This window comes from Ascaphus truei, chromosome 2 (assembly GCF_040206685.1).
Source record: "Ascaphus truei isolate aAscTru1 chromosome 2, aAscTru1.hap1, whole genome shotgun sequence".
Classification (NCBI taxonomy): Eukaryota; Metazoa; Chordata; class Amphibia; order Anura; family Ascaphidae; genus Ascaphus; species Ascaphus truei.
In genome coordinates, this window is record NC_134484.1 from 351,878,308 (window position 1) to 351,903,556 (window position 25,249).

The following is a 25,249-nucleotide window of genomic DNA, read 5'->3' on the forward strand; positions in this document are numbered from 1 at the left end:
ATCCTCGATAATGCTGTCCGCACCCGCTGCCTTAAAACTACTCTGTCGACAGCCTTCCGTTTTCCCTCTCTGCAGACTTCCTTCCTCTAAATTTCTCTCTTCTTGCAGGACATACCATGGGCTTGGGCTGTCGCACTGGAGGGAGCAATCTGCCTGGAGGAAGCCCCTTATCTACCTCCCTGGCCTCCGCAGACCCAGATACTGATCTAACTGCTTGTCTTAATCGCTCCATATTCTTTCCCACCACTTGGTCCTTCAAAAGTCTCAGTAACCATTCAATCTCAACTGCCTTAGTCACCTTCCTCAAAATTCATTTCTATATTTTCAATTTTTTTGTGAACTGCTCGTTTTTATATTTAGTTTTAAGCAATCAAACCTATGCACCTGTCCCCTCAGATACTTAAACAAAATGTCATACCCAACAAAGACACCCCTCTATGACCACCTTAGTTCCCTCCCTATCTCCTAACCACCAATCAGAACACCTTACCTACTATTTTTAATAAAATTAACCACCTTAACCATCTAAACACCAAAGCCTCACAATTTCCCCTCAAAAACATGTTTATATGGTAAGTACCAATAAAAATAACCAGCAAAGAATGGTAAATAACCTGATAATACCATTTCTGGGACTCAGGATCTTGCGGTCATGATGCCCTCAGGCTAAGTGCATAGGGCTAACTAAGTGTGCACAAAATATTACAATCAGTTTGTCAAAATTAAACGGACAATTCATTCAGGGAGCCCCTGTTGAAGGCCGTAGAAACCCTGTGGAAACAAACATTAGAACAGTGGTTCGCCAACATTTCCTCAGGGTTCTCAGCTAGACAAGGTTTTTGAGATAGGTGCATTCTTCATGGTCCACAAGGAGAAGTTTAGAAACTGTGCTTTAGAACATACCATTTAAGAAACAAAGGAGGACACCAATCTGTTTTATTTCATTGGGATCAACCCTTAGTGGAGGTATAATTATCTGTCCACAATAAATGCTACCGGGCCTATGTTGTGTTACTCTTAATTAAAAAGGCGAATAGACATTTTTATTAGTAAAGACAGTTTTAATTTAAATTTTTAATGTCACATTAAAGAAATGACTGAAAATTATTTGTTTGCCCATTCTATGTTTAAAAGAACAAATTGGATTCGTACAGAAATCAGATTCCAATCTTATAGACTAATATGGTCATCAAATAGCGCAAGTAAAATATTCTAATTTTAACAATTTGCTACTAATTTGTTTAAAAGCATAAAAATACCATGCACAACACTCTTTCTTCTACTTTTGTTATACGATTGAAGCAAGGGCTTTCTGGGCTGAAACCCATTAATTTCAACTGCGGGGACAGAGATTTTTACCTCCGTATATGATGCCGGTATCTCTGTGGAATTAAAAGGTCCAGGTCACGCAGGTCAATTAGAAACATCAAGGGATGAAATCATGGCTTCCTAATGGCCCTGTGATGCTGGACATTTAAACGTCATGATTTTGTTAAGCAAGCAAGTTCCCTGGTTGTTGAGATACCGGCAATCCTACGGAAGTAAGAATTTCTGGAAGTAGGGGGTCCGCTGAGCTGAGATTAATTGGGTTCAGTTCTGGTGACCCCATGCTTCAATCCTAGAAAGAAAGAAAAGAAAACAAAATGTAGGGCAAGGTGTTTTGTTGCTTTAAACACCATTTGCCTAAAAACAGTAGTTTTTTCTTGTTTTACTCTAATGAAAAAAATCTCAGGTTTGTTTGTAATTATAATAAACCGAAAGAAAAAGAACTCAGTTGATGTAGCACTCAGTTATCAATAGTGATTTGTGTATTAATTAAAAGTAATCTTTATTAGTCAATTAGATATTAAAATATGGTGTACAAAGAAAAGTTAAAAAATAATCATGACATAAGTGTGTCAGATAACTGGAACTGTGCCAGTGGTAGCGGATTGCTACGTAAGGATAGACCCCTATTGTCGGTCTAAGGGTAGCAGTGTCTAGTTGCTTAAGTTGGTATAGGTAAGTAATAACACTCCCCCTTGGCCAAGGTGAGGAGTATCGTGATGTGGAACTGCTGGTGGTAAATCTCGTCAGCTACTATATGATATAGCTGAACACCACGATTTATGCTGTAGTGATGAGGTTACGGTCTGTCTGTCAAATTGACGCCAAATAGCTATACAAATGGAGGAACAGTAGAATGGAGCCTTGTTGCTTGTCCTCAGTATATAGATGTATAGCTAAAGTTTAGCCATATATTATCCCATGCTCTGAGCCCCCTGTGGTCACAAATTACCATCAGTGGCAGTTAGATAGCAGTAAAATGCTGTCAGGGCACTGGGAATTGCGGACGTAGGAAACTACCTGTGTGTCAGCTGTTTTGCCCCGTTTAGACAAGGTTGTACGCAGGAGTGTGTTCCACTTCTAATCACTGTAATAAATATAGCAGTGGAGTGCTAAGTAAGCTATAATGACTATAATGATGGCGTTCCAAACCATTCACCTTAAAATCGCAGCCATGGTAATATTACAGTCCACTACTGAAAAGGTAAGGTAAAGCTGACACTGCTACAATTTAAAAAGCCCCGTCGACGATTGTTTCGCGTCTGCTGCTTTGTCAAGACTCCTGGGCTGAAGGTGAGTGTAACCCTATTGGTTCCCTTTATACACTGTGCATGGCACCGATGGCTATTGCAATTGGAAGGAGGGCGTCTGTGATTAGTTGTTACGGTATGCATGTTAATGAAGCATGACGTCACAGTGTTCGTGTTGGTTACATTCAATGTAAACAGAGTCAGACACTTTGGTAGCACTGCTGTATTGTGGTGGCTCAAAGTGTGTACTGCAAGAAACTATTGGAGGTATGTAAGTATCAGTTATCTTGCAGATTAAATTTGGACATTTGTGGCTAATGGTAAAATGTGCTGGATAGTTACCTCATATGAATGGACATCAACTTTGAATGGCTACAGTGCCATTACTGTTGAACTAAAGCGCATACATTGTTACCATGTCAGTAAGCAGAATGTGCTGAGTAGTTACCACATATGAATAGACATCAACTTAGAATAGCTACAGTACCATTACTATTGAACTGAAGCGCATACATTGTTACCATGTCAGTATACAATGCACAGTTGTAAGGTGGTGGATGAGATTAAATAAAGGAATTAAAGAGTAAACCTTCATTCAGTCCCTGTGGGGATGAAGTTCCCAAGTTGTAAATCCATCTAGCCTCCCTGCGCAAAAGTAGTTGGTCCCAGTCACCTCCTCTAATGCCCAGAATGGGATGAACAATACCAAGAAATTTAAGAACTACAGGGTTGCCATTGTGATGCTCCTGTTCATGGCATGCAACTGGTTTATCAAGTTTGTTTCTGATGTCGCCTAAATGTTCTAAAATTGTCTTTTTGAACTGTCTTTTGGTTTTGCCAATATATATTTTCCCACAGGAGCACTCTATTTGATAGATAACGCTGATGGTCTTACAATTGATGAATGTTCTAATTGTAAATGTTTTAGTATCATCCCAGTTCTTAAACTTCTTGGTAATTTTGACATGGTCACATGCTCGACATTGTGAGCATTTGTATGTGCCAACTGGTCTTGTTGGTAGCCATGTGGCACTGATATGTTCATCATAGTGACTGTGTGTCAGGATGTCTCTTAGATTTTCCGGGCGCCTGCTAGTAATGCTGGGATAACGTTTTAAAACCTGTTGGAGGTCCGGGTCTGCGGTTAGAATATGCCAATGGTTCCTAAAAATAGAGGTTATACTTTGCCTTTGAGAATTGTAGGTTCCAATGACCCGTATGAGTTTACTTTGGTCAGTCGGAGCTTTGTCCCGTAGGAGCTGATGTCTTGGTGTGGATTTGGCCCTTCTGTAAGCTCGTCTCACTATGGAGTTGGTATAGCCTCTATTTAGGAAACGTTTTTTCATTTTATTGGCTTCGAGTTCAAAAGACTCATTGGATGAACAGTTTCTGCGTAACCGCAGAAACTGCCCCACCGGTATTCCTCTGATTAGATTTTTTGGGTGGTGACTGCTAGCCAGAAGGAGGCTATTAGTTGCTGTCTCTTTTCGGTGGATGGTAGTTTGTAACTCATTCATAGGGCCCCTTTGTATTTTCAGATCTAAGAAGTTAATCTCATTAGAGTTGTATTCAAGAGTAAGTCTTAGATTGATCCGATTTTGGTTCAAAATTCCGATAAATTCTTGGAGGGTATTTTCATCTCCGTGCCATATTAACAGCACATCATCGATGTACCTTAGCCACATGACTATGTTTACCGTGTATTTTTCATATTGTTCAGAAAATACCGTATCTGTTTCCCACCAGCCCAGGTACAGATTGGCAGAGGATGGGGCACACGTTGTCCCCATCGCTGTACCTTGGGTCTGGTGGTAAAGTTTAGTGTTAAAAACAAAGAAATTCCTTGTGAGAACAAATCGAAGTAACTTTATTACCAGTTCGTTGTGTTTTTGAAAGCAGGCACCCCTCATATTTAAATAATATTGGGTTGCCTTGATACCTGTATCATGAAGAATGCTGGAATACAGACTTTCTACATCTAAAGATACCAACAAGGTATTGTCATCTATAGTAACACCGTCCAGTTTACGTAGAACATCCCTACTGTCCTTGAGGTATGATGGTAAACTAGTGACGTAGGGTCTTAGGATTGTGTCCACGTACTGACTCACTTTCTCGGTGAGGTTACCCATTCCCGATACTATGGGTCTACCGGGTGGTGGGTTCTTGTTTTTGTGGATCTTTGGGAGTGAATAATAGGTGGATAACCTTGGTGTGGGGACAAATAGATATTCTTTTTCTTTAGGGGTAAGGACTTTGTTTTCTATACCCCAGTCAAGAATCCCTTTAAGTTCGATGTTAAATTTAAGGGTTGGGTTGCTGTCTAGGATTTTATAACAGTTTTTGTCATTAAGGATTTTGTTATTTTGTTTGACATAGTCCATGTTGTTAAGTATGACTAAATTGCCCCCCTTATCAGAAGGTTTAATGACTATTGTCTTATCTTCTGATAGTTCCTTAAGTGCTTCTCTTTCGTCGACATCAAGGTTATCTGTCTTATTACCTTTTGTAAGTCTTTCAATATCTCTTGTGACCATATCCACAAAAACATTAATATTTGGACTGATATCTGGAGGCCAGAATCTCGATTTTGAGGTGATGGCCTTCTCCTGGAGGTCTATCGGATTCCTCCTGAAGTTCTGTCGGAAGTCTCAAATTGGCAAGTTGAGTTGGATTAACCTGTTCTAGACCCTGATGGATGGCCATATTGGACTCGCGTCTATTAAAGAACTTATGAAGATTCAGTTTTCTGCTGAATAAGTGTAAATCTTTTATCCACTCAAAACAGTCAAAATCTTTGGCAGGTGTAAACGAGAGTCCTTTAGAGAGTACACGTATATGTGTGTCCGTGAGTTGGAAACTTGATAAATTGATTTAACTTGTAAATTATCAGATTCTTCTGATTGTTGGTTAGGAGGAGTTACCTCTTGTTCAGCTAGCGTCTGACCCTGCATAATTTCTTCCCGAAACCCCAGACTTCTCTGTCTCTGAGTGTGCCCACCTTTCCCCCTCCGCGTCCTCCTCTTGTTGCTTGGGGGGCGCGGTGGTGTTCTAAAAAAGTGTGGGTGTCTTGTGTTTGGGTGTTCAGAGATCTGGCATTATCCTCCTCACCCTCTGATGTATCCCAATCTGTAGATGAGGGTGGGATGTCAGTATGTGGTATTTTCCTAGTTTTTTTAGTACTTTGTAAATGATATTTATATATTCGATTTTCCTTGTAGTCTTTTTGATCTCATAAAAAATTGTTATGTTTCCTATCTTGGAGTTCTTTTCTAAATGTATCTATATTGTCTTGTAATTTTAGTTCAAGATCAGAAAATTCTACATGTTGGTTCCAGGTACCTATGTCTTCTAATTGTGTCTCAATCTCTTTGTTAACTGTGCTTAATTTCTCTGTCTGAAATTCTAGCAATAATTTCATAAGATCCAGTGAACATCTATGTAAGATGTCATCCCACTTTTTTTGGAACTCTGTATCTATGATGTGATGTGCTGGAGCAAGTTCTGATCTGAGACCTCTAGGTATAATGTTAGTTTTAATATACTTGTTCAAACTAAAGGTCTCCCACCATAGTTTTGTCCTTGACCTGTATGTTTTATTAAGGCCTTGAAAAAAGTGATTAATATTGAGGATATTTGGGTCCTCAGAGCGATCTTCTGTATATTCCTCTTCAAAGAGGGAGTCAGCTGAAGTTTGCCATGCTAGAAAGTCAAGTTTCTTTGACAGAAAGCCTGACATACTCCTTCAAATTTGAAATGAAGTAGTTTTACTGAGTGTTGGCGAGCTAGAGATAAGAGTGAGTCTAGACAACTCCTATATAACATATATACCATGGGAGAAGGAGGGGAGGGGTGGGCAGCTGAGCAGAGGTTCACCTTCCTCTCCCACCCCTCCCCGTCCTTCTCCCATGGTATATATTGTTTGGTAATTATCCGTTTCTTTAAAAGAAAAAATTGGTTGGTGTCAAAAATAACTTTTGAATTTTGTTAATGGCTTTGTAAAAAAGTCACCAAAAACAAGCAAATCCCCACAACTCTTCAGGTGTATTTAAATTATTTAACAACACAGGTAGATTTTTTTGGGGTGAATTTGGCCATTTTCACAGACCGCGAATGCTAAAAATGTCCACGTTTGTGATGTGCGCTAATGTTTGGTAGATTTCTACTAATCTGTACAACAGATTTTTTATAAAAGCTGTGGATTCTTTTTAAATCTGCTTTTAAGATGGTAAATTAGTTACAGGATGTGCATACTTATTCGGATATCTGCAGTCTTAATTGTGTGTTGAAACATGCATCAGGTAATCACAAATATTCAAGTTAAGCTTTCATTCCTATCCGGATACTATTCACATTGGAGGGTTTTTGTCAATGTTTTGTCCACCATAACTGTATTATGTTTGCAATGCTCCAAGCTCCACAAAGAACTGCCAGCGACTAAGCACGGGAGGCCAAAAGCATTAGGTAAAAGTGTTTAAGTGAGCTGTAGGTGCAAGACTTACTTTTAAAAGCAGTTTAAAAGATATACCCCAACATGACCATACTGTACCCAAATCTTCACATCTGTAGTTTTTGCTTGATGATCATGTGTATGATGTTTGAGACATTGAAACAGACCTAGCTAGGGACCTAAGACATGTGGATGCAATCAAGTATTTGTGTTTACGCTACTTTTTACAAGCACACAAAGTCCTTTAAACTCATCCTGCAGAGCAAGCAACATCATTCATGTGATAAATGAACAGTCCAGCAGATGCCTATTTTGACTGCAATGAAATACGCTTTTGCAGCATTGAAGTTGTTTCTCATACTTATCGAGTAACACTGTACATTCAGAAACCCACAAATTGCAGGAGGAAATAGGCTGGCACCTTGTATCTCACATTTCAGGCAACAAATGCTTCTGGCCTCCAGAAGTGTTTTTATGTGCATACCCATGTCAGAGCTAATAATGTGGCACAAAATCTCAATTGCTTTGGGCTTGTGGATTGCAACCTCATCATAGGCTTGATAACAATTCTCCTGTTTGCATCTGATTCCTGCCAAGAGTGATTCTACATTATACTTTGTGCATTATTCTCAGCTAGGTATGGTTTTTTTTTTTGTGGTCAATGGTTGGGAAAGCCTTAGTCTGTTAAGCGTTATGGAAACCTGGTAAAACTGTTGAAACAGGTTTTCCATATAACAATTCCAAGGTTATGTGTAGGGCTAATCAAATCCTTTGTGCTCATTTCTCATATGAACCAGATGCTAGTTTTGGAGTATCTTGTCCTAAGAATTTAAAACGCTTCATTGCAAAGACACAAAACAAGCATAGATGTGACAGAGTGAAAAGAAAACATTTTTAACATATGATACAAATGTGCAAAAATAGGGGCCATATGGCTTTTGAATAGGAGGATTGTATTTTCATGTCCAAGGCTGCGCTTATAGTGCTGGCGATGGCAGGCTGCGGTTGCTGGAAAAGTCAAATTCAGATGACTTCCAGCGATCGCGACCAAGCCGTTGCTCTGTCGCGTCGCGCTTACTATAAGCGCACGCGACGGCTGCAATGTATTTGTTTTGACGCGGCGTCGCTGTCACTATAAGCGCAGCCTAAAGAAAGCGCCTTTTTGATCGCTAAAGTTAAGTTACTGATTCTAATTCTCTACTATTGTAGATCCCGCAAAAAAAACAGCAACCTGATTTCACTGGTCCTAACTACCAGTTGCAGGAACTGCAGTACTGTCCAGAAAATTAGTTTGCATAATGCCAATGGTTGAACTGGGGTTGAAAGTGTTATAAATATGCTGTAAAGTTGTGGTTCACCTCTAAAGGGGCAGTACCATGCGGTAGGCCAAAAAAATGTAATATTTTATCAGTGTAACAGAGTTCTTTAGAAATACTCAGTTATTATAAGCATATTAGCAATTATGTTTATCCGTTTAGCTAATTATGACATCACAGAGTCTTGAGCAATGTGATTTTAGACAATATATTATTGGGCAACATTCATTTTTCTGGCTTTATTTGAGGAACGTTAAAATGTTGTTTGTGCTATTCTAGAGTTAAAAAATAATAATAATAATAATATTGATACAATGTATGCAATTATTGAATAAATATTTGCCTTACAAACTACAAAAAAAAGACAATTCAATTGTAAAAAAAAAAAAAAAAAAAACCCAATGTGGCAAGGACAAAGAGAGGTTGAAAGATCATTCTTGGGACTTCCCTTATGTTTAATAAATTAATTGCAGACATCCGAATGTTTACCAATGCTATTGACCACACGATGGATTATTTTTAATCAAACAGTTGCATTTCGTAGGGGCCTCTAAATGGGTAAGTGTTAATCAAGTGTTTTCTTTACCCTTATACCACCCTGTCCCTATCAGAAACAATAAAGTTAGGGGAGGTGGGGAGGTGGAACTCTGGCTGTACCAGCACTCGCTGAACACACAGTGACCGCACACACAAGGGAGCAGGCAGAAGAAATCAAACCCCTCCCAAGTCTAACGTTATACTTATAGTCGTCAGATTTGGTTGAAAAAGGCATCAAACTAGTCAGATAAGACCCCTTAAACAGGTCACTGGAATTAGATCACTTTGGTCCTAGGAGGGATTTCCCCTTTAAAATGATGCACTATACTTCTTAGTATGTGAGCTCCAGACTGGCATCAGCCTATATTTTAGTAACAAAACTCTCCTCTCTTACCTGAGCAAATTCACCAGCTACACGCACATAGCCAGCCACTTCCGTATCCGTAGGTCTGACCTTCCAGTAAAATCGGCTGGCTTTCTTGTAATCCTCTACTTTGGACCATGGCACCGTTGGCAGGAACCGCTCAGTAAGGGGAGCAGCCACTATGACATCAAGTTGACCACTGTACAGGAGGATCTGAACATTAGAGAAAAGAATACATGCAGTCAGCAAGCAATACTAATCCTAAAGTAGTGGGAACTTTAACATCTTTAAAAAAATAATAATAATTGGATAAGCTACATTATACAATGTAATCAACATACATTTTTTCCCCATGACGTTCTATTAGAAGATACTATAAACACACAGTCAACAACTCATAGGAATAGAGTGAGGCAGGATCGGTATGACGTCCAAACCTGAACAAACGTTGGAACTCACCAGCAAAAGTTGAATAAAAAAAACTTTATTAGGCTACATAAAAAAATGTGAACATCCACATGGAGAACCTAGCTCCTCCTCCCATGCGTTTCACGCCGTCTGTGGCACTTTCTCAAGGAGATGACGAGAGAGGGGGGAAGGCTCTATTTAAATCCCTCCTCTCTGATTAAAACATTGCACACATCTGTGTGCTATACAAGTGAGCTATGTAATAGCAATCATATGGACTAAGCATGGACAAAGGTAATTCAAAGGAGAAAACAGGTGCACCAAAAAAGTGAATCCTAGATAAATTAACCCTTGACATAAAACTTAGAATCAACATTAATTAGAACGATAATCAGTGTAATTTGTAAATTACAATTTAAAATGATTTAATCAATAATAAAAAAAACATATATCTAGTGTCATATTAGTTAACCAACACTATGATATATAAAATTGTATGTTGTCATTAGTATGATCTATAATATTTGACCAAAAAATGTTGATAGGGTTCATGGATTCATTCTCATTTAGTAAACCAATATTGTTGCACCATAACAAAGACTATGATCTCTAAATAGGCAATCAAATTTATAAAAAGGTTACCATTGGAACACTTTATGACCAGATAATATATGTAATCAAAGTGTCCCCATAGTTGTCTATCACAATAAAGAATATTTATATAACATGATCAAATCTAATGAAATTAGAAAAATATCCATAATGTTAGTATCAATGGATAAAAAAGAAAAACATCCATCACATAAATAGAGCAGTTGTTAAATGGAAACAATTTAAATTAATGTCATATATAAACAGCAGACAGCCATAAATTCATGATGCCTATTCAATGGACAGTGTAAGCATACACGTTGAATTGAACATGATTCACAAAAAAGTTTTAAGGTCCCATTGTGTATTAAGACCTTTAGGTATCAGTGTATCGAGGGTAAAGATCCAGAACGCCTCTCTTTTATAGAGATAATTCGTTCTGTCTCCCCCTCTTAAATTGATTTTAATATGCTCAATGGCTATGAGTACATTGCACACTCCACGCCACATACTGTACAAGTGTCTCCTTGGACTTTTGTGCTTATACTTCAGCTGTACTTTAATTGTGATGCTGCTGATGCACTTTTCCCAGGAGGCTTCCCTAGTATCCCTCATATCGTGTCCATTTCTGTCACCGGAGCATATTGATTAATACAATCTTTGCTGATTGTTATCTATACAGCACGGCTCCTTGAGCAAGCAACCGGCGTATTTTCTATAACTCATAGGACTAGCCTTAGTATTACTCCTTTGCTCGATTAGTGACAGCAGTGCACTAAATTGCAATGATATGATCACTCGAACTGAATGATGGGAAATGCTAATTTATTGTACATCCCAAGATGGTTCAGAATCTTTAAAAACCATATATGTTAAAGAAAAATCATCTGACAAATATATTATTCTTTTATGTACCAGATATATGGTCTAGTCATTCAAGGCAGGCTTCTCTAATTGTAATTAGCTCTTGCAGAGACAACCTGTAATGAGCTATTGATCAGACGTTTATTCCTCTCCCTAACACCAGATTTGAATAACTCATGGATTTGCTAGCTGCTAGCACATCGCAGAATGGCATTTGGCCCTGGTTTCTGATTGTAGGATTAGCAATCCCCACATTACAGCAAGGACCCTTGAAGACAAGTCATCCTCAAAAGGTGCAGTCCCTCTTACTTGGTTTCAAAACTTTATTTCTTTCTGTTTCCATATTCTCTCATGACCACAACCCTTTTTAAAATAGTGCATTTTATAAAAAAAATATGTTTTCAAACCTATTGTTGCATCCTTTTCTCTCGGTTTCACATGAGCATCTAACAAATACCTAATCAAGCTAGAATGTATTTCCTAATTTGTGGTATTTGTCGTGGTCTAATTTGAAGGGTGTTCTATAATTTGCTTCATCATCATTTACTAGATTTCCAAACTGAAACCTCAAACTTTACTGCTTATTTGCGAAAAAGTCAGACTATCAGAGGACGCAAACACTCCTTGTGTGTCAAAGTAAGAATTGATTCCAGACTTGTGAAGATTCCGTCTAATTTTCAAAGCCGTTCAGAAAAAGTGCACAGTGGATCAGTATTAATCTGAAATGGCAAAACGCTAGTGGATTTCACCCCCAAAAAATTAAAATAGACTGTCATGATGAACATTGATTAAAAAGAAAAGAAAATGACAGACACAAAGCCAATCCATGAACAGCCCAAGAACAAATAACAGCATATACAGTACAATGCATTCCGTTTTCCCAAGGAAAATATGCTGTTACAAAATTGCCATAAACAAATCTGACCTAAAAAAAAAAAAAGCAGGGTCATTCTTTAAAGCATGCACCGTATGCATTATTCTTAATTGGGTTTTTTTTTTTTTTTTTTTTTTTTTTTAGAAGCTATGCAAAAAAAGCTGTGTGTTGTCAGCAACGTGTGTGTGTGTCTGTGTCTGTGTGACAGTGTGTGAAAGTGTATGTCTGTGTGTGTGTTTGTGAGTGACACAGGGGTGTGGGTGGGTGGTCTGTGCTCCGTATCCTCTTCTCCTCTGCTGCCCATGCGCAACGCACTGCCGAGCTCCAGAAGCCTCTGCGCATGCGCGCCGGAGAACTGAGCGATGCCAGCCGCTTCTGCGCATGCGTGGCGTCCGTCAGCGGCGGCATCACTACTGCACATGCGTGGCATGTGTCAGCTGGCGTGTGGGGGGAGCGGCGGCCGTTAGGAGCGTGATGTCATTTCCGTTTCACATTTTCGTCTCCATGAAGGAGTTTTGTTCCATCAAAATTGACTAGGTGCCACTAAAGAAGTTTCACTTCAAAAACTCTGTCCCAGAACTAGATGCTTTCATGTATTCAACTCTCCTTTAGGTGGTAACAATGGGTTTGGGGATAAGGGCATTTAGGTTTGTGATGCAAATATACAAATATAATTTTGTACATAAGAAACCACGTTCCTATTACAATATTTATTCCATTACATGACATCTGTGCCTTTTAAATGAAACCGGCAGAATCCCTAGTACAATGCCATAATTGTGCTTCTCTCACAGTAGAGAGCCGTGTCTCAAAAGCCAGGTTTCTACAAAGGCTCTGCAGATGTTGTAGTATTTGTAACAATATGGAAGTAATTATACCTGCATTATGCTGCAGAATGTGTACCATAGCTAGCAGAATGTGCTTTACCATGCTGTTCAACCTCAATTACATCAGATTTACCACCGACAATCATCTATTCTAAAAAATATATTTAAAGTATTAGGGCTACAGATGTGCGCAATAGTCACTAGAAAATATTAAACACATTTTTACCCATTTATTTTATTCACGTTTAAAATTTAAAATAAATAAATAAGAAAAGGCCCCCACCCTGCGAAAATGTCCGGCTACCTCGGAGTGCTGCGGTAACAGATGTTCACGGAAACATTGCAAGTAACATTGTAGGCGGTAGAGTTCTTGATGTTTGTTACAAGTGAGAAAAGCTTAAGTAGCTCCTAGGATTTTACCAAGAAGTGTGTGAATAATTGTATTTTCACAATTCTCTAAAATAAGGAATCCAAATTTGTGCGCGTTAGGTTGACAATGAAATAAATGCACTCAGCCATGTAAATCCACTTGTTTTTAACTTAACCTAATGTAATCATCTGTTTAATTTTTTTGCACACTACAGTAAGTCTCAAGTGTGTCATTTAAGACAAAGAACAGCAAATATAAAGCAACAACTTGTTTTAATAGGGGTTTCCATGCAAACCTAGTTTTAAAATGTTATAGCGATTAAATAGCTGTCCCTATTTAGTATCAAAATCTGTTTGAAACAGAAAAATACTACAAAACATAGCATTATCTGTGGAATAAGTCGGACTTCAATATGGACATATTTAATAAGCTAGTATTTGTTTCTAATCATTAGACACAGAGCCCTCATCGCCTTCAAAGCCATAATAGTATTGTATTATTTATAAAGCGCCATTAAATGTATGTAACATGGTTAGTCTACTCTGACTCTCTTTCCCCCCTGTCACATAAGTAAAAGTCCTTAGCAGTCTAGGCTGTGACAGGCAGTCTTGTGGGCAATTGACCACCCCCCCATGCTCCTCTCTGAGTGACAAGAGTGGTGGTGACACATGGTCTGTGTGTAGCCTATAATGGTACAGGTCTTGAGCCCTCCCCCTCTGGTTCCTAAGGGAGGCAGAGCCAAAGTTAGTTAGTTCTCTCCCACCCTTCCAACAGAGTGGGGGTGTGTGGCCTGTCTCCTCTCAGCAGGGAAGGAGAGGCCAGCCAGCCCTCAAGGGCTGGATGGCTCAGCAACACCTAAGGCTCCACACTAGGAGAGCCAGCACCATCCAGAGGCCTGGGATCCTCTGAAGTCCTTGTATACGCTGTAACAATATCTACTGCAGTGACTGCAAATAAAGTCCTTGTTCATTTTTAAACCTGCCTGGATTCTGGTCTGTGAGCATGGGTGTAAGAAAGATTGCTTCAGAGGGGACTGCCTCTAAGATCCTTAGAACCTACTAAAGCTGGAGGCGCTGATCACCGAGTACAGAACAACAGATAACACCAAAAGCCTGTCCTGGTCTTCTCCCCATCGCAGAGAGCTCAGCTCTCCTGGACCCTCACAGGTATGTGCACCACCAACACCTGTAGACGTAACACGTATCTCCTAGAGCAGCGGTGCGCAAACTGGGGGGGCACAAGATTTTTTGGGGTGGCGCGGGCGGTTGCAGAGGTCCCGCGCTCTCCGCCCAGGCATTTAAATTAAATGCCGGGGGACCGCACAAGGCCTCTGCAACCTCTACTTACTGAGGTTCAGTGGGCTCCAGGACACGTTACCATAGCAATGCAGTGTCAAATGACGCCGCGGGGTCATGTGATGTCACGGTTGCCACGGTAACGTGACATCAAGACGCCGCGGGTCACGTGATGTGAAATCACACGAATGACGCCGCGCAAGGTAAGAACGGGGGCGCACCAAGGAGGAGAGCAGGCAAGGGGGGCACAGCAAAAAAGTTTGCACGCCCCTGTCCTAGAGGGTGGGGGTACATGTGCTACATGTACATAGCGCTTCACAGCTGTAATACACGTGACAATCATATAAATAACAAATAATATAAATAACACACAAAGGGGAGAAGTGCTTCAGACATAGTAACTTTTTGGAAAGAGAGTCCTTGCTCCGAAGAGCTTACAGTCTAATTGGTTAGTAGGAAGGACGTATAGAGACAGTAGGAGGGCATTCTGGTAAGTATATCTGCAAATGGCCAAAGTTTATGTATACGGTGAAAAACTATCACTCGTAGAGCTACACATATGCTTCCTTAAGCAGGTGTGTTTTGAGTTGGCTCTTAAAGGTGGATAGAGATGGTGCTTATCAGATATTGAGGGGAAGGGCATTCTAGAGGTGTGGGACAGTCAGTGAGAAAGGTTTAAGGCAGGAGAGGGCTTTAGATACAAAAGGGGTAGAGAGAAGACATAAAAGTGTGAAAAATTGCACAGTAGCTAGGCGCTGACGCGACCGCGATTTGAAGAGACAAAAAAAGTTGTCTTTTTAAGCGCTGTCGCGTGACGTCAACATCACATGAGCTGGGTCAGCCAATGAGGGCAACCCAGCTTCGTGATGCCCCCACCACACCGCCAGCACTATGAGCAGGGATCGCTTCTGCTCCAACCGCGTGGCAAGGTAAGAGCTTGCACTCTCGCAAGCAAACGGAGTGTATGAGCTTAGCCTAAGTGCTGACTGACAATAACAGCAACAAATTGCAATGGACTAGTCTGCCAGCTGCAGGGGTAAAAAACCCTAATTGATAGCAGAGTGAGAGAAATCTCAAATGAAAACCAGTGGTTACTAATTAGTCTGTTGCAGAGCAGATGAACAGTACAAAGTGAAAGCAATGAAAGATCGCAATGACAAGGCTGAAAGGCCCCGCTCACACAGCACGCTACACGATATGCGTGCGCGCGTTCGTCACTGATGCCTGGCGGCGACGCTGCTGCAGTAGCTGGAGTCTTTTCAATCTGTGACCTCCGGCTGCAGCCGCGTGACGTCAATTTCAGCAGCCAATCAATGTCCAGACGTTTACATTGATTGGCTGCTGAAATTGACCAGAGACTCGGCGAGGGGGGGAGACAAGTTGCTACCTTTCTGAATTGTGACATTTTTAATGGGCCATCTCAAGCTTGAATAAAACAAAGACACGGAAAGCAGTTCTGGGCAGGGAAATCGGAGCGTTCTGCTCTTTTGGACATTGTGAGATGCTGGAATTGCTTTGCACAGTGACTCTATAGTGATCTTTCTATAAATCCGGGACTGTGTGAGACGTTTAAAGTGAAACAAACATTATTTTATAAAACCAAAGTAGAGAAGATATAAGAAATGGCTAATTTAGTCGAAGATATTTTATTTAGCGGTTTAATTATTTTGTATTGCTTTTACTATCAAATTGAAAGTACAAGGTGGCACTTGTTTCCTTCCTGGATGTCGCCTTGTGTCGAATCATTCCGTCTGCTGGAGATGATCACACATCGCCCAGCAGACGGAGGTGCGCACACACGGACGCGCGAATGCTGCGTCGCGAAGCCTCCAGTGTGTACGCGGCCTTAGAAGGAACACACAAAAACTGTTCCACAGTCACCCGCTATCACAAAAAAGTATCCTTAAAGCTGCACTCCAAGCAACATTTAAAGAAATGTATTATAGATGTAGCCAGGTCCCCCTTCTGCTTATGGACCCCCCCCCTCCGGGTACTCACTATGTGGGGGCATGTGCGCGCGCAGCGCGCTCTCCTCAGATGCGGCCAGTTGCCGGGGACGCGTGCGGCCGGTTGCTAGGGCCGCGGTCAGGTTGCGAGGCGCTCCCGGCGGTTCCCGGTGCAGGGCGCCGCCATGACAGTTCCTCGCTCATGCGCAGACTGCCGATGCGACGGGAGGCCCTGGTTAGCTCACGCATGCGCAGTACAAGCGCGCGAGAACGCCACCAATGAGAGGAGGGCTCTTGAATGGGACTTCAAGTCCCATGAGCCTCGGGAGCGGCCCCATGACGCCAGGGAGCCAATAGGGCTGAAGGAGCTCCCAGCTTGGAGAGAATTAGATACATTTCGCACGCGAGGAGCACGTTAGTCAGGACCAGGACAAGCTAGGGGTAGGAGGTGAGTGCAGGGGTCAGTGACCCACTGCATTAGGCCAGCAGCCCCCCTAGGTCCCAGTTAGGTGCTGAGCCACTGTGTAGCTTGTGGTGCTATAGGGACAGGCCCTAGATAGGGACACTGCCCCATTAGCTATTTGCATAGTCAGGGACACAGCGCTGAAGCCGTGCAGCCCTGCGAGGTGGGTTCTGGGTTCAGAACGCCACCAAAGACACTGAGACCAAGGTGATATTATCCACGCTGGAATTCACCCAACGCGGTATGGAGGACGACGTCGGATCGGGCGGAATCCCTGTCATAGTCTGCGGAACCCGGGGTGGGAGCCCCGGGCAGGTATCATTCTTCAAGTGCACCAACACTGTACAGCAACGCAAGAAGCACGCCTAAAGGGTGGGGGTATCACTTGGGGACACTTACGTGGAGAGTGGCCAAGGGCCTTGTATAGTGCGATTGGACACGGTGTGGGGATACACGGTGGTGGGAGTGGGGTGTATGTTATACCTTACCCAAAATGCAACGTTGAATGTTATGTATAGTAGAATATAAGTTATGCGCATATATGCAGTAAAGCCTGTCCTGTTTTACAACTGTGTGGTTACCATGATTCTTTCCTGTGAGGGCCTCCTCCCACTCCGTTGGGATCCCTCCCAGGTGGAGGCGTTGCACCACGAGATTGTTATATGTATGTACCCCAGGCTCCCCGAGCGGAGGCTTAGGCTCCCGAGAGCCACACAGGTATACACAGCAGTAGTAGCGTCTGTATTCACAGGGAATACCCGTTACATTTGGAGGTGCTGCTGAGATAGCCCTGGGGTGCCCTACTCAGTAGTTAACGTAGTATCCTATCAGTCAGCATGTCTGCGCTCACGCCCAAACAAGTGCCCGACTGGGCCGAAAAGCTAGGAGAGCTCCTGTGACACGTAGTCGCCGTAGACGGGGTACCTGCCGATGTATCCATGTTTACTGTCTGCAGCGCAGTAAGGACATTACCTGGTCTGGCGGGCGCCCGCCTCATCAGCAAGCACTATAACATTGACCGGCAAGAGAGCACCCTATTGCTGGCCACCGAACAAGCTATACCCCCTGATAGAGGCCCACGAGTAGTGTATCTACCAGAGACTTTACCGCAAGGGTGCCCTGCACTTTACCCTGGAACCGTTTCCAGTCACTTAACTTCACTTACCAGACATGCGGGTTGGGAAGACAAAGATATGGCCGCCAGTACACCCATCAGATCAGACATATCCCTACCCCTACCGCCGAATAAGGCGATGGCAGCATTCGTGCTGGATTTAGGGAGGATTGCAGTACGGCATGTGGACCTGGAAACAGGGCTAAAGGGCCTGTTTAGAGAGGATGGGGTTCACCTAACTGGCATTCGGAATGATATCCTGATTTTAGCGTGGCAGGGCGTGCTAGAGAAGACGGTGAGATGTGTGGCAGCTCACAAGACCAGTTTAAGGCTTGTTTGTCATGATAGAGGGGGTTTGGCCCAGGATTAAAGGGGGCCACCCTCTACTCTCACTTGGGAAGCAAGGGGTTAACTGGACTGAGGTCCAGCAATGTGTTTTTTACCTTTCTTCAGTATCCAAATGTTTATTCCCCTGTATAAATGTAATGTCTCATCCTGGTGTTTGCACTCACACATACACTAGGGTTGATGCGGGAGGGAAGGGGTTAATGTTAATTTAGTGATTATAGCCCTTTGTTCCCTTTTCCCGCCTTTTCAAGCTCCTTTTTGCAGCCGTCCATAGGTCGCCATTGAGCCTCCATGCGTTCTAATGGCAGAAGTAGCGGTTTTGGACCTGTTTTCCAGCGACGACCAGCAGGTGGTGTCCGAGAGGAGGAGCGGCGATTTCCCATTGTAAGTCAATGGGCTCATTGACTTCAATGGAGATTCCTCAACGCCGGCCTCGAGGAACAGGTTGGCAGCCATCCAAACCGCAGACTGCAAAAGCGGATACAATGTCTTTGAAAAGAGTTTAATCACTTCGGACAAGTTCAAAGACAATTGGCGTGGGAATCTTAAGTTCTAGGGCCCCTGGGAATAAAGTTCTTTTTGTCCCTAGCTCCTAGGAATCCCCACACACGATCCGGCATGCGCCATGCATTGTCTATGGCGGCGCCGGACATTGATTCCAATGGGGAAAAGCCGCGTGGCGTAAAAACGACTAAGTGTAAAATGCTGAAAAATGTAAGTCCATATCTCCGGTTCTGGAATGACCAGGGGGATGGGATTTGGGTGGCATGTAGCCAAGGTTCCGGCTTTAATGCATGACCCTTCCCAGCCCCCTCCGACCAACCAGACGGAGTGTGGACGAATGTAAAGATTTGTGTTTTTTCCCATAGACTTTAATGGCGACGGTTTCTCCATTGAAAGCCTATGGCGGGAAATCCCATTGACGGCAACGGCGGAGCCCGCCATTCAACGCTATGGCGGCGAACCCCGTTGATTTCAATGGGGAAAGAGTGAAAAGCAGAGATTCATTTTAAAGGGACGAATCCTGTATTTTAAAAAATGTATTAAAGTGCATTTCTGTATCTCTGGTTCTAGAGGTCTCAGAGAGTTGAAATTAGGCCAATATGTAGGGTCAATGTAGGCTTTAATAACTGGCAGATTTCGACCCACTGGACCCACCAGAACGAAACTTATTAATAAGTGAAAATATTAAAGTGTAAAGTGTATATGGGATTTTGGGTCTGCTCTGAAAATGCAGACCCCATCTGCTATGCTAATAGGGCAGGAAGGGCATCCTGAAAGAATTAGCATAGCCCTGTGATCAAGAGTGATCAAAAGTTAACTGCCCTGATTGTTTATACTAGGGGCAGGAACAAAGGAGCTGAGTGTTTTTAAGTGTGGTACTTCACACTTACAGGGGAAGCCAAAATCTACTTCAAAGAGATTTTTCTAGCCAACTCGGTGCCTAGGGTTAAGAGTAAAGGGTTGAAAAAGTATATAAGTCAGAGTCAACCTTTACTCAGTTGTCTTTATGCATGAGCTTCATGATCCTCATGTATTGTCGTGATGTCTACATCTGAACCTGAATTATGGAAGAAATGGCCCATCCTGTATCCTGATGGTTTTCTTGTCCAAACCTTTCAGTAAGTGTCTATATTTTGTCTGTTATTTGTATAATCTGTTGTGTTCACCTTTTTCAAGGAATAAATTATATTTTATCATATCTAAGCTTCGTCCAGTTCAACCCAGTTATATTTTTGGTGTATATTATTAATAGCCTGTTACAAAGTTACCGTCACATTGTTAAATGTATCAATATGTGCACCTGTATAACTGGTGCATCTGTGACAAATGTAAGAACAACCACCTTAACAAAAGTCATACGTATGTGGTGCCCAATCTTGATACATATCACTCCAGGAGTCCTTATAAAAAGGTACTTCATGTAATCAGATACCCAAAATCGTTACGTTGTGCCGTTCATTAGTTATGTTAATGCGTTTAATGACGTTTGTGCCGTTTCTGCTTCCCCACAAAAACAGCCTTTTAAAAAATCTATTACATTAAACTGCATCAACGGCAATACAGTAGTGGTAAATGCAGTATATAGCAACATCAGAATAAGTTAAATCCATTGTTTAGTAGTTTGAAAGTACTGTACAGTAACAATTAAAACACTAAACAAATGCAAACTGGTAGATCTTTCATAGTTTTTTTTTTTTTTTTTTTGCATTTTATCTGTATTCCAACTCATTTAACCAAAATCTTAAATCAGTAGGCTCTATTGTATTATGCCAGCAGATTAAGATACAAAAGCACTATTAGAGAATAATGTGGTTTGTAGAGGAAAAAAGGAACTTCCAGTGACAACTATTGTTGCGCATTTTACAAGTAATGTTTATTAGTTTAATAAATATGTCATTAGTAACCCATTTGAGGGACTTTTTAGAAGATAATTGAATTTTACAGATAAAACAAATAACAAAGAAAGCATATACAGATGAAACCAACATTCTTGCAACTGCTGGCGCGCTGTTCCATCAAGTACAATAACGACAGCTATTTTTATAGGTTTTGAAATGATACATTTTTCTCTACGAACCTAAACTGACCGCATGTATGTCCCTGCTGAACTAATAACCAAACAGCGCAGACTACTGCGTTAACAGGACATTAAAAATAAGACAAATCTTCCATTCACAAGACAGAATTGCAGACATTTTCTGCTGGCTTTAGTTGAAGAGTAGTCCATTTCTCTAATGGTGTTACAAATAAGATTACAAAATGTTTTGCACAGCACTCTCCTTGTTGCTGTTAGCTGTTTTCAAACCATTCTGATTGAAGCTTGGCCCAGTGTTTTACAATACATTGAAAGACGATTGTATGCTCCTGTCCAAGTGATCTAGTGACCTTAATTTCAGATTTTGTGGTTTCCTGTTTGGGGAAGTGACTGAACAGCAGTCTAAGCAATTTCAAGTTGTACAGTGGTCCCAGCTGACAGTTATATGTTTCAGTCTAGTAAACTCGCCTATTCACAATTTCAGAAACCAATGCCAATTGCTAATGCTGAGGAAATAAGTAGTGTGTGTGTGTATGTGTGTGTGTGTGTGTATGTGTGTGTGTGTGTGTGTGTGTGTATATATATATGTATATAGCAGAGAGAGAGAGAGAGAGAGAGAGAGACTTTCCAAAGGGTCAACTGATAAATACCTGTTTATCTACATGTTGGAAAAACAAAATTAGAATATTAATGTACCATATTTATAGCAGGTACCGTGTGTTTAAACCAGCTGTTCATAGTGTACCTTTTCTGCTTGTGTGAGAGCCAAATCGTGTTGCACTGACTGTCTCCTATTGGTTGAAGCTCAGAACCTTCAGCTTGAAGCTCAGTGGCCAATTTAACAAATGATCAGCGGGTTATGGAGAGATTATCAGTACTTCTATTTTATGAATATATTCAAATATACAATTACATCCATAAACATTTTTTTTTATGACTAAAATGATCAATGCTAATAATAATATGTTATGGAGCTTTCATAGGACGGTGCTTGCTTGCTTGGAAGCTCCTGTATCCTACAATGACAGAGGACCAACGTGTACTTCTATTCATTGGGCAGTCTGACATATTTGCTCAAATTCACAAGTTGACACTGGATCTCATTGCAAAGTCTCCCAGTTCACAGGCAAGTGCCATAAACACATGGTAACATTAGAGAGAAGCACAACATTCATCAGGCAATTTTCTTTGTTTCACAGTTTGTACACAGTCAGAGAGTAACCTATTCCCCATTTGTTTTTTGTATCCTTACCAAAAACTTTCCAATTGAGACATTGGGGGAGCGTGTCAAACTGTGAAATACTGCTGTCTGCGTGCTATGGGAAACAAGGACATCAGACAGGGAGACTGGCAATGTTGAATTATTTGACTCGGCTAGCAATGGTCACAAGCTATGAAGAACAAATAACAAACAGATGAAACTATGGCTTTAAAGCAGTATACTCGGGGGTTAAAATAAAGTCCCTGCCATATGTTTTTTTTCTTTATAGATTCCAACAATTTACATTGATTTCTGGAAATGTATCTTCATTTTGTTAAATTCACTCAGAAATCAAAGTACACAGCGAGAAAGTAATGCTCTTTCAAAATGATTTTTGTTTTCATAATAAAGAGGTACTATGTGAATTTTTTTCGTATTCTGTAAGGCCGGGGTGTGCAAACTTTTTTCTTGACACCCCCTGCCTGACGTTGCGTTGCCATGGCAACATGTTGCCATTTGACCCCGCATTGTGATGGTGACGCGTCGTCAGAAGCCGCCAAAGAGAAGGTAAGAGATATACAGAGGTCTCGCGTGCTCCCCCGGCATTTTATTTAAATGTTGTGGGGTTGAGCCCCAGGCATTTTATTTAAATGTTGTGGGGTTGAGCCCCAGGCATTTTATTTAAATGTTGTGGGGTTGAGCCTCTGTAAGCGCCGCGCCCCTCCTCACCAACCCCCACACAGTTTACGCACCCCCTGCTGTAAGGAATAGAAAGTCTGAGTTCAGTGACAGAACTACCGCCGGATTGGCTGCACCACGGCCCACGGCTTTCCGGGACTCCATCCTGCTATGCGCTGGAACGCTGATCCAGCACTTGTTGGTAGGGTCCTCTAGGGAGGAAGAGGGGGTTTAATCACAGGTCACTAGTACCGCCCCTGTCTCGGTTACTTATTTTATGGAGCCTAAATCACTTTCTTTGCACATCTCTCCAAAGCCACTGCATTTTTAAAAGGTAAAATACCTACTAAATTGTTTTTATTTTATTTTCAGAAATCAGTATAGGGAAGCATCTCCCAAATATATTTGTCCTTTCTTTTATTTTCCAGTTCCTCCTTAGAAATGACATGCATTCAGTTATCAGCCATCAAAACAATGCTTTCTTATCAATGGAAACACAATATACAAAAAGAAAGGTAACAATTACAGGGGAGAGAGCACAAAGGAGTCTTTCTATTCATCAACAGATTCCAGGGCCTATCCTGTCTGTTCCAGATCTCTCCACATCTGTTAAACAGAAGCCACCCTAGACCTGGACAGATTTTCTTAGGTTTAAAAAAAAAAAAGGAGGAAATATGCTTAGTACAGAGAATTTTATACCCGTTCCACAGAAATGTTCCTGTTGATGCACCCCAAAATACAGACTGCAAGTGGACAGAAGCAGGCAAATGATGTGCAAAGCGCCTTCGTACATGATCTTGACAATTGCCTCCTCAAAATGCATCTATGGTGACAATTTAGCACAAAAACTGTATTTAAATAAAAAGTGCTTGCTGAAAAAGCCCCCAAGCTTTTTATATGCCTTTCCAGTATCTTACTGAGGCCACTGAAATAAAAATTTGGCAACATGAACTATGACAGCTGTCTGAAGATCAAATGGCCCAGGACGGATCGGACCCTTCTGGGACCAAAATGAACAAATGACAGTGGCATGGTAGGTTTAAAGTAGCTGACTGACACCTTAAAAATAAATCAATCCTAACCCTGTAAATATTTGTAAGAATTTGTTAACTTCTGTTTTTTGTTGCTATGGAGGATTGTACAAACTTTACCCAATCCATCTATTAAAAGACTATTTGCAAACTCACAGGCAAATTGTTCAATCACTATTTTATTTGCAGTTTTGTGTTAATAAATTAAACTTACAGAGAGAAAGAAGGGCAATAATAGAGTGTAAGCTCTTCGGGGCAGGGACTCCTTTTCCTAATGTCTACTTTTATGTATGAAGCGGTTATTCCTATTCTGCCACGTGCTCTGTACATGGATGGTGCTATATAAATAAAGGGATACATACATACACACACACACACACACACACACACACACACACACACACACACACACACACACACACATCAAATAACATCGGAATTTAACAGGAAAAAAGAGTAAATTTTTCACAGAAAACACACACATGTAAAAGTTACTAGAGGGCAGGCTACACCCCAATCTAAAACATTGCAGAAACCAACCCCCCAAAAAATGTTCAACCTCAATACAACCAGGTGGTCCCGCTTAGCTCAACCATGTTGTTACAAGCTCCAGGAATCCCAAAAAGCTACAAACCGGCCGCAGTCACCCAAAGTGGCCATATTGCTCTCCTTGCAAAGTATTTTTGCCTCAAAGTTTTAAGGGTTAATTTACTGGCAAACAGCGGGTCCCTGGAGACTGCAGCAGAGGGGTTGAACTCTGTGGGGCCCTCTGGAGTAATGGTATTCCTCAGCATGCCACCATGTTCAATGTTCTTTATTTCATGTAGTGTTTTTCTCCCAATGGGACTCAAAGCGCTTCACAATTACAGTACAGGCATACCCCGTTTTACATACACTCGCTTTACGTACACTCGCAAGTACGTACATTTTTTTTTAATTGCACCTTACCCCCTGTGTACGTACGCGTGCTTCGCGAGTACGGACACCAGGGGGCGGCGTGTGCGTGCTGTGGCGGTGTGCCCTCTCTTCCTCTCCCCGGCTCTTCCTTCACCTGGCTCCCCCAGCCCTTCCGTTCCCCGGCTCCCCCAGCTCTTCTGTTCCCCGGTTCATCCTCTCCCCGGCTCTTCCAATCACCTTCCCCTCTTCCTGGCTATTCCGATCACCCCCCGCCCCCCTCCCTCTTTCCCTGGCTCTTCCGGTCACCTTACCCTCTCCCTGGCTATTCCGATTACTCCCCCCCCCCTCGGTTCTTCCGATCACTCCCCCGAGCCCCCCCCGGTTCTTCCGATTACTCCCCCCCCCCCCTCGGTTCTTCCGATCACTCCCCCGAGCCCCCCCCGGTTCTTCCGATTACTCCCCCCCCCCTCGGTTCTTCCGATCACTCCCCCGAGCCCCCCCGGTTCTTCCGATTACTCCCCCCCCCCTCGGTTCTTCCGATCACTCCCCCGAGCCCGCTC

General features: G+C 42.0%; 1 protein-coding gene across 2 annotated transcripts in view; it reads right to left on the reverse strand.

The window, feature by feature from the left end:
- CPVL (carboxypeptidase vitellogenic like) overlaps positions 1 to 25,249 on the reverse strand; it is a 186,978-nt gene that overhangs the window by 23,862 nt on the left and 137,867 nt on the right. For both annotated transcript variants that reach the window (XM_075586856.1, XM_075586855.1), the window contains one exon: positions 9,274 to 9,456. In XM_075586856.1, the coding sequence (XP_075442971.1) occupies positions 9,274 to 9,456 (183 nt within the window). The remainder of the gene's footprint in view (positions 1 to 9,273; positions 9,457 to 25,249) is intronic.